The sequence below is a fragment of the Myotis brandtii genome, unplaced genomic scaffold, assembly GCF_000412655.1.
Source record: "Myotis brandtii unplaced genomic scaffold, ASM41265v1 scaffold266, whole genome shotgun sequence".
NCBI lineage: Eukaryota > Metazoa > Chordata > Mammalia > Chiroptera > Vespertilionidae > Myotis > Myotis brandtii.
The window spans coordinates 2,415,392-2,425,966 of NW_005360124.1; the positions used below are offsets into that span (position 1 = coordinate 2,415,392).

General features: G+C 34.0%; 1 protein-coding gene across 3 annotated transcripts in view; it reads left to right on the plus strand.

The window, feature by feature from the left end:
* GKAP1 (G kinase anchoring protein 1) overlaps positions 1-10,575 on the plus strand; it is a 65,463-nt gene that overhangs the window by 48,583 nt on the left and 6,305 nt on the right. For all 3 annotated transcript variants that reach the window (XR_001362518.1, XM_005868280.2, XM_005868281.2), the window contains 2 exons: positions 4,742-4,843; positions 8,030-8,093. Coding sequence is in view for 2 of the 3 variants with exons in the window: in XM_005868280.2 (XP_005868342.1) it covers positions 4,742-4,843; positions 8,030-8,093 (166 nt within the window). In the remaining variant the exon portion in view is untranslated. The remainder of the gene's footprint in view (positions 1-4,741; positions 4,844-8,029; positions 8,094-10,575) is intronic.

A 10,575-nucleotide genomic window follows, 5' to 3' on the forward strand; every position in this document is an offset into this window, starting at 1 on the left:
CACACACACACACACACACATATATATTTCTTTTGCATGTATGAAATTTTCATAAACAAATTAAGAATTTCTCATATTATGTCATTGAGTGTAATAGGAGAAAAAGATTGAGGCTATTTAAAAAAATACTCTCTTTTTTTCACTTCCTTCCTCTCCACATTATACTCCTTTCTCAGAGAAAGAAAGCTCTTCTTTTTTGCCCAGGTTAAAATCCTTTTTTTCTGTACAACCCTAATTTGGCCATTCTTAACACAACATTTGGCTTCATTTTTGAATATTCTTTTTGTAGGAAAATGCCACATGTATAGGTATTTAAAAATAATTGTAACAGTAAGTAATATAGTTTCATAGCCGTTTTGTAAACCATGCTTTATATTCTGTCAAAGCAGTATGTTATAATTACAGCTTGGTCAATGTCCTATTATTGAACATTTAGGTTGTTTAGAATTGGTCACCTGATACTCATTTAACATCTTTATGTATTTAATTCTTTGATGAGTTATTTCCTTGGAATAAATTCTTAAAAATAGTAAATTAGTCAAAGGATATACACATCTGTGTTGCTCTTGATGCGTATCAACATTGTCTTCTATCAGCAGGAAGTTTTCTCCACAACTTCACTGGAATTGGGTAGATCATCTATTCCTGATCCCATTCACTTAATGGCCTTTAGGTGTCTGTTTTAGTAATTGCCCTTATGGCATTTTTAAAAAAATATATTTTCATTGATTTCAGAGAGGAAGGAAGAGAGAGATAGAGATAGAAACATCCATGATGAGAGAGAATCATGGATTGGCTGCCTCCTGCAAGTCCCCCACTGGGGATCGAGCCCACAACCCAGGCATGTGCCCTTGACTGGAATCGAACCCAGGACCCTTTAGTTCGCAGGCCGACGCTCTACCCACTGAGCCAAACCGGCTAGGGCCCTTATGGCATATTTCATTCTTATTCTGTGGATACCTTACTAGTATACTCACTATGTGCAAACTCAGGCTCATCATCCTGTCTCCAAACCAAGTGTTTGGCTTGACTTTCATCATTTTTGGTTTTATCATTTGATCTAGTTACCCAGGCTCTAAAAACTTCCTTTTTCACTTTTCTGTTTTTCAAGGCTTGGGAGTTTTAATCTTTGAAATCTTTTTCAAATCTATCTTTTTTTCCATGTCCTTAAACTTCAGTTTGTTGAATCAAGTACAGCAAGTCCTTGAATAACATGGTTTTGTTCATTTTAACAGTGACATGATGCCATTGGTTTTGTTATATGTCATTTTGAACCTTGCAGAACCTATCCATGACCTTAAGTGAGGACTTACAGTGTCCTTGACCTGACATTTTAAGTCCTCAGGTTTGCTTTTCTGAGTCTCAACTCATTTAACAGGTTTTGAAATCAGTTTTAGTAGATTGCTGCCAGCATTTGCAAAAACAAGAAAATGTCAGAGTATGTCTGTTCATATTTTATGAAATTTGTTTGTGTATATTTTGTTTTGGCCTTTATTTTCTGTGGATATATACTTTTTCCTCCCAGTAATGTAGAAACTGTTATATGAACCACTTTTTAGTTAAATGCAGATGGTGAGCATTTCAGGTCATCTCTACTAATAAAAGGGTAATATGCTAATCAGATCGGACATCTTCCAGACAAAGCCACAGTGGCGGGGGCCGAGGCAGAGGTGGTTAGGGGCGATCAAGCCTGCAGGGGAGAATAGGGAAATCAGGCTGGCAGGGGAGAGCAGTTAGGGGCCGATCAGGCTGGCAAGGAGCAGTTAGGGGCATTAGGCAGGCAGGCAGGCAGAGTGGTTAGGGGCGATCAGGAAGGCAGGCAGGTGAGCAGTTAGGAGCCAGTGGTACTGGGTTGGAGAGGGTGCAGCCCCGGCTGAGGGCCCCCCCCCTCCCCCAGTGCACGAATTTCGTGCACCAGGCCTCTAGTTAAGTAATAATTCTTGAACATGAAATAGTTGAATTTTTAATAACTAAGTTGTTTTCAGTTACCCACACAGAGGAAAAAATATTTTTATGTGCCAGTTTGATATAATATTTTTTGCTTATTATTGAGATTACACATTTCTTCATGTTTTTTGCTCATATGCCTGTCATATGGATTGTGACTTATTATTTCCAGATAATCATTTATCTTTTGATTTTATTACAGTATTTTTAGAAAAATTTTTCAGCAAGTTAAATCTATTAATCTTTTCCTTTCAGTTTTCTCCCTTTGGTATGTTCAGAAGGGCTTTCCTATTAAAAATGATATATATTCATATTCATCTAGATACCATTTTAATACTTACGTGGTTTAATTTTTCAAAATCAAAATAGTATTTTATATTGTTAAATGATTATATACTCAGTATAAAACAATTTTGATAAAATAATTTTTAAATGAAGTGAAAATACTAGTATTTCATAATGTCCTAAGAGAGTTATTAAAATTTTCTTTTATGTACTCCCTGCATTTTTCCTTGCATGTAGCATTACAATTTGGGATCATGTTAGTGTATTTTATAGTGTATATTATTATTTTTAGTGATTTCAAGAGTTTCACAAATTTACCATATATTTAGCCTATATTCTATAGTTCGGCATTTAAATTGATGTCCAATTTTTTGTTGTAATAAATCACAGTGAACACTGATAGATACACTTTCCCTCACTTCTAAGTGAGATTTCTGGGCCTAATAGTATGTATATTTCTAATTTTGATCCACCCACCTTATTCCTTAAACTAGAAACTCGAAGTGTCCATCTTTCTCAACTGCCACATTCAACCTCTCATCAAATGCTCTTGATTACACTTTTAAATAATTTCTTACATAATATGCTTCTTTCCACTTAAACTGCTTCCACCCTAATCAAAGGTATAATCTTCTCTGACCTGTACTTGCAGTAGCAGTTAAAGGTCTTTCCACCTGTCCTACCCGACTCTAATCCATTTTCCACAGTCATTCTTTAAAAATATAATCTAACATAAATCTTAATAGTCCTGCTCAAAATCCTTCACTGCTATTTTACTCAAAATGTGCAGGCCATTCTTGTTGCCTACAAGGCCCTCCAATATCAAGCCTCTACCTGTTTTTCCAAAATCATCTTGTACTATCTTCTCCCTCACTAAGCTCCAAACCACTGGCCTCTTTTTTCTTCAAATTCTTGGCTCTTTCCTATCTTAGGGCTTTTAAACATACTGTTCTTTCTACCTGGAAATCTCTTACCTCCACTTTTTATTTTATTTATTTATCCATCCTCACCTAAGGATATATTTATTGATTTTAGAGGGAGAGGAAAGGGGGGGGGGAGAGAACGAGAGAGAAGAGGAGAGAGAAGAGAAGAGAAGAGAAGAGAAGAGAAGAGAAGCGAAGAGAAGAGAACAGAAAAGAAAAAGAGAGAGACACACATTGATGTGAGAGAGAAACATCAGTTGGTTGCCTCCCATTTGCACCCTGACCAGGGATCGAAACCTGCAACAAGATATGTGTCCTGACCAGGAATTGAACTTGCAATCTTTTGGTGTACAGGAAACACTCCAACCAACTGAGCCACCTGGCCAGGGCTTCTATTATTTCTTTTTTACATCTGCCTCCTGCAACAGACAATCCCCATCAGGGCGATAATCTTTTCAGTTCTGTTCACTGTTGTATACCCAGCATCTAGTAGCAGTTAGGTGCTTAGTGAGTATTTTTAGAATAAGTTAATGTTTCCACATAGTCATTAGATAAATAGAACCAATTTATACTATTATCAAAAATAAAACTTTGGATTTTTTTTTGCATTTGAGTTTGTTTATTTCGTTATATGGTACAAGATGAAGGGACTTAACTTGTTTTCCCAGTTAGCCATTTGTCTTGTAATCTACTATTCTGTGCTTCAGCCTTTTTTCAGTTTTTAAAAATACTATATTTATATTATAATAAATTCTTAGGTTTTAAATCTCTTTCTGGACTTTTTTTTCTGTTACAATGCTCTGTCAACCTAGGTGCCATGACTATGCTACTTTAGTTATTTTTGCTGTACTGTATACAATAATTTGTTAGGCATATTCCTTTTCATTGCATTAACTTTGTTTCTATCCTGTATTCTCCCAGAAGAAGTTTTGACTGTCTTGCTAAGTTCCAAAGTACAAAATCTCATTGGGATTTCAATAGAAATTGTATTGAATTTACAAAGTAATATATTTAGTAATATTTAGTCTTCCTATCTACTGACATACTTTGTTCTATGTCCTTTTCAGTATTTTGTAATTTTCTTAATGGATCCTGAAAATTTCTGAATTTTATTCTTGGGGATATTTTTTATTGCTATTGGGAGAAAATGGTTTTTCTAGTTGTATCTTCTACCTGCGAATTGCTGATACAGAGCAAAGCTATTTATTTTCTTGTTTTGTTATTTTGTGTTTTTTCTCATAAGTTTTCAATTCTTTTGGGTCTTAATGATAGACTAATAATTCATTACAGAACACTTTTAGTATGTTTATTCATAAATACATAATTTCAAAGCCGTGATATTATTATAGGGTATGTTTGCAGTTTGAGATTAATCATAAATATCTTATTTGCTTGCATTGTATATAATTAGAATTATATCATTGAATAGAAATGGAAATACAGTCAACAATTGAAGGTTGCTGTGGAAAATGAATTAAAATAGAGAAAATTGGGACTTTTTTTCTCTTAAACTTTTCACAAAGGAATATTGTAAACCAGAATCAGCAGGCTATCTTAGTTCTAAAATAGAGTTTTTCTCTCTTCAGGAAGTAGTTTTGAAAGATGGAAGAATTGAAAGACTAAAGTTGGAACTTGAAAGGAAAGATGCTGAAATCCAGAAGCTGAAAAATGTAATCACTCAATGGGAGGTTTGTGTTTATTTACTGTTGTATACTAGTAATCTGCACATTTTCTGTTTTTCTTATATATAAATATGTTTAATGTTGGATTAATAGAATGTTTCTGCTGTTTTGGTTTTTAAATGTTATAAAATTGGAATAATAATATTTTATGGTAAAATATATATAATATTAAATTAGCCATTTAAACCATTTTTAACGCTACAATTCAGTAGCATTAAGTACTTCATAATGTATAGTTATCACCAGTGTTTCCACAACTTTTTCATTATTCCAAACAAACTCTGTACCCATTAAACAGCTCCCTGTTTCCTCTTTCCCTATAGCCTGTGGTAACATGTAGTCTCTATGATTTTGCTTCTTCCAGGTACTTCATATAAGTGGAACCATACAATATTTGTTCTAGTGTGTCTGGCTTATTTCACTTAGCATAGTATTTCCAAGGTTCATCCATGTTTTAGCATGTGTCAGAATTTCATTCTTTTTTATGACTGAAAAATATTCCAGTATATGTATGTACCACATTTTGTTTATTCATCTGTTGATGAACACTAGCATTGTTTCCACCTTTTGGTTGTGAATAACGCTGCAATGAACATTGGTGTATGAGTACTTGAGTCTCTGCTTTTAAATTCTTTGGTTATATAGCTAAGAGTGGAATTGCTGGGTCAAAAATAATTCTACATTAACTTTTTGAGGTACCACCAAACTGTTTTCTGTAACAGCTTTACCATTTTGCCTCCTCATCAGTGATCCATAGGGTTCCAGTTTCTCCACATGCTCACTAACACTTGTTATTTATACAATTTATTTTTTAACTATAAACCTACATATTAACCTTCCTTCCTTTCTTCCTTGTTAGGCTTTAAAAAATATCTTTATTCATTTCAAGTGTCTTTCTGGGCCCTGCATATGTAATAGTGAAAAAAATGATAAATCAAGTTCCAGCGCTTAATGGTACTTAACATTTCCTTTCCTTCTCTACTCATGCCTTTAGTAATAAACCCTGCCCATTTCCCTTAGCTTTTCCTTTGTCATTTATATTTTTCTTCGCTTTTTTTGAGCATATACCATATCCCAGACACAAAATACAAGGATGAGTTAGCAAGAAGCTCATAGACTAATGTGGAAGATAAATATGTAAATAATTGCAGTATGGGCTTTATAATTGAGATTTGACTGAGTGCTCCAGAAGCACAGAAACAGGAATGAATTAGTTGTTGCTATTGAAAATTGGTAAGGATTTTACAGAAAAGATGGTATTTCCAGGTAGAGAAAACAGCACATACAAAGGCATGGGAATGGTAGGAAATACATTGTTGCTGACATTTAGAGAACTGGGAAGTTGTAGAATGTGAAATTGGAGATGTTAGTTGGGATCAGATTTTAAGTGACATGAAAATTGTTTTGTGGAATGGTAATGCACGTAGCTGAGGGCCTGGAGTGAATATAGTCTGATAAAACAGTGAACAGGTATTGAGTGTAAGAGCAAGAGCACATTTTGAACTAGTTTATTAGGCAGTGGGAATAATAGATCCTATTTTGAACATGTTAAGTTTGAAATAGCTATGGATTCAGGCATAGATGTTGAGGATGCAGTACAGTAGAGTCACAACATACCGTATATGCATTTAACACTAAGTGCTCTCTTTTTCATGAAATTAAGATACCAATAAGAGCATTAAGTATTTCATTTGTGTTCTTTATTATAAATTGCTATTAGTATTTTTATATATGTATGTTTTTATATATATATTTACTATTTAGGATTGTATGTGTTATATGTTACTTTAATGGGCAATATAAAGAATTTCCATGGGTAATGTTGCTCATTTGCAATTTTTGCTGTATGTGCTAATTTTAGACCCTAAGGCTAGTATAAGAGGTGATTCCATGTACACTGATCTGGACCTTAGACAAAAGGTTTGAGCTAGAGATAATTTGGTGAGATAGTAATATTGATTGAAGCCCTAAGAATTAGAATTTCATAAGATAGTTTCATATTCACAGTAGATATGTATATTTCTATATTCATAGTGAATATAGTTGTAGTTGAATGTATAAGGTTTTTTCCTTCATATTTTTGTTTCCATCTGACTTATCTTTCTTGTTCATTTCTAAGCAGCTCAGAAGTCCTGTTTACTGTATATTTACTTTGGTCCTTACTTCTGTTCATTGTATTCGGTTACATTACTGATTTATCATCAGCAATTTACTGGGCAGAGTATTTAGTAAAAGCCATATTTATTGGACTTGATTTAAAATACATTAAATTTCTCTTACAAGAAAGACTTGAATTTGGTAACTTCTGTATATATCTGTGTACATGATAAGAGAAGAAGTGACAAGTTTCTTATACTGATATGTTCCTGATTTGTTTTTTTCTATATTGTAGTAAATGTATTTTTTCTAATGTATTAAGTATTTATAAGTAATTCAGAGTGGGTTATATGTTGAATAAAGGTGGTGTTGTGGGAAAATTCTCCAGAATATGGAGGTTAACATGGAAACACAGTTCTTCTTATTCATAAATGTATAGTTGTATCACCTATGTAGTATGAGAAGAAGCTAAGACATTGGAGAAGAAAATTGAAAAAGAATTAAAAGATACCTCAATAAATTACTAATTCATATCTGCCAAAAATTACCAATAGTTATTGAAATAACAAGAGATTAGTAAATTTAGTCTTAACTGAGAAGACACAACTGTGCTGTGCAATTCAGTAACCATTACATGTGTGTACCTAAATTTAATAAAATTAAAACTTTAAATAAAGTTAAAACTGTATTTTCCAAAGTCAAACTAGGTCTATTTTCAGTAGTTAATAGTCACATATTGGACAGTGGCAGATATAACACAGATACAGAAAGTTCTAGTATACTACTGGATATTCCTGGTATAGAGTCATGAATCATTTTTCTTCTAATTATTTTGAAATATTAAGGGTTTTATTTGAAGAAGAAAAGAGAAAGTCCTCAGGAAAATTTAATATTATCCTGCTTTCTTCATTTTTATCTCTTATTTTTCAATCACGAGGGATATAATTTAAGTAATAGACAGTTCTGAATACATTTTTCTTCATCCTTTTTCTTTTAAAAGTAACTATGTCTTTGAGAACTCATAGACCATATATTGATAGTAAACCATTAATTTATCATTTACTTTAAAAATTAAATCTTTATTTTCTTTATCAGGCAAAGTATAAAGAAGTAAAGGCAAGAAATGCACAGTTATTGAAAATGCTTCAGGAAGGTGAAAGTAAGTGGTTTTTGTGGTTTTAGAATTAAAATTTAATCTTAAAAAAGATTTAAAGAGAATTTTGCAAGATACATGATTTATTAACTCAACAAAATAAAAAGGTTTCCCAGAGTGATACAAAATGGATTGTTGCTGATAATTTTGTTATTACAAGTCACTGTTATAGCACCTTAGGTATTATACAAATTTACAATTATTCACATAAGAGAAATCTTGAAATTTCAATTCTTATGAATTGTTAGACTACATTTAGCAGGAAAACAAGAATAACATTTGCTTAAGATTCTGCTTTTTAATTATTAGAGGAGAAGACCTATCATTTTAGGTTTTCCTTCCCCTCCCCACCCCCCCACTCTTCATACTTTTGCTGCCACTCTAAACTTTCAGCAATAGAAGCAGGAAGCCAAGGAAGTCAACCAAAACTGACTAGAGATAAGATTAGTAAGGTTGATGTTATATGTGAATCCCCACAAATCAGTTGCTTTCCTGATTATATTTACCTAGTGACACCTTGAAAGTTCTATGAAAAGTTTCCATTCATGACAGAAAAGAAAATGTGTATTAACTTTTAATATAAAGTTTATGCAAAGGAAATTATTAACCATAAAAGACATAGAGAAAGACATGAATACATGAGAAAATCTTATTTTGAATGGACAAAATTGTCTAAATAAATTTTCCCTGTTAAGTATTAATGAAATACCAAATATAGATCCTGAGAGTATTGTATAGCACTTAAGAAAATGTGAAACTCACCTTGAAGAATAAGTGAACAAGACCAGAAGATTGTTTCAAATATGAATATACAGGGAGTAGAATTGTCCAACCAAAATTTAAACTATATTATTAAATAACAGTTATGAAACCAATTTGATTAAAAGCCAGAAATCTTGTCCAATTGAACAGAATATATAGTCTTGAAGTAGATTCAGGCTTTCGATAACCTTTTAATTATTTTATAATATAACTATAATTTATTATACGTACAACTTAACTATGATGAATAGAAATTAAAGAATAATGGGGAAAAGCATTATTTGGACAGTTAGAAACCATCATCTTAAGATTCATTTAATGCATAAAATTATGAAAATAAATAATTGGTTTATAAGGTATGTTTCTAATTGAATAAATTAAAGGTATTATTGGATATGTGATTTTTAAAAAATATATATTTTATTGATTTTTACAGAGAGGAAGGGAGAGGGATAGAAAGTTAGAAACATCGATGAGAGAGAAACATCTATCAGCTGCCTCCTGCACACTCGCCACTGGGGATGTGCCCGCAACCAAGGTACATGCCCTTGACCGGAATTGAACCTGGGACCCTTGAGTCCGCAGGCCGACGCTCTATCCGCTGAGCCAAACCTGTTAGGGCAAGGATATATGATTTTTAAATACAGTGGGGCCTTGACTTACGAGTGTCCCGACTAACGAGTTTTTCGAGATAAGAGCCGTCTCTCAGCCGATTTTTTGCTTTTGAGTTGCGAGCTAAAATTTGGGTTACGAGCCAGCTTCAGATACCCCACTGCTAGTTAGCGCAGTGAACGTCACAGTGAACGCCACAACACCAGCCCAGCATCACATGTCTCACTCGTTCACAATTGATTTGACATACGAGTAATTTGAGTTACGATCTCCGTCATGGAACGAATTAAACTCGTAAGTCAAGGCCCCACTGTATGTAAAAGAAATATTTCTTGGTTAAAGAAATGTAAAAAGTGAGAATATTAATTGATAAAAGCTTATTCTCAATAATGGATTAAAAATGGCTACCAGTAAATAAAATTTGTGTCCATACTCCATACTGTAAATAATCCAACTAGAAGAATTTGATATTGGATCATTACATGAAAAATACAGTACATTAGAGTATATGTACTCTGTCATCTTCTACATTAATAAAAGAGAAACATGATAATTAGCGTACGACCGCTACCCTTCCCATTGGCTAATCAGCATATCATTATGCAAATTAACTGTCAGCCAAGATGGCGGCCAGCAGCCATGCACTGAAGTGAACAGGGAGGCTTGCTTGCTCCAGTGATGGCGAACTTCAACATTCCCCGCCTGAGTTGCCGGACTCTCAGCTGCAACTCTAAGCAACTATGTACTATGTTGCAAATATAGAAGCTAAACAAAACCCCAGAAACCGGCTTTCAGTCAGCCCGGCTTCAGCCAGCCGGACCGCAACATTGTATCAAATACAGAAGGTAAAGGCCAGAGCCGAGGCCTCAGAGCTAAAGCTGGCCCAGAATAGAAAAAAAGAAAAAAGAAAAAAAGGAGCAGTTGGAAGCTTCAGTCACCCGCCAACGTGAAAACGGCCCTCAGCCCCTCAGCCAGACTGGCCAGGCACCCCAGTGGGGACCCCCACCCTGATCCAGGACACCCTTCAGGGCAAACCAGCCGGCCCCCACCCATGCACCAGGCCTCTATCCTATATAGTAAAAGGGTAATATGCCTCCCGGCACCGGGATCAGCG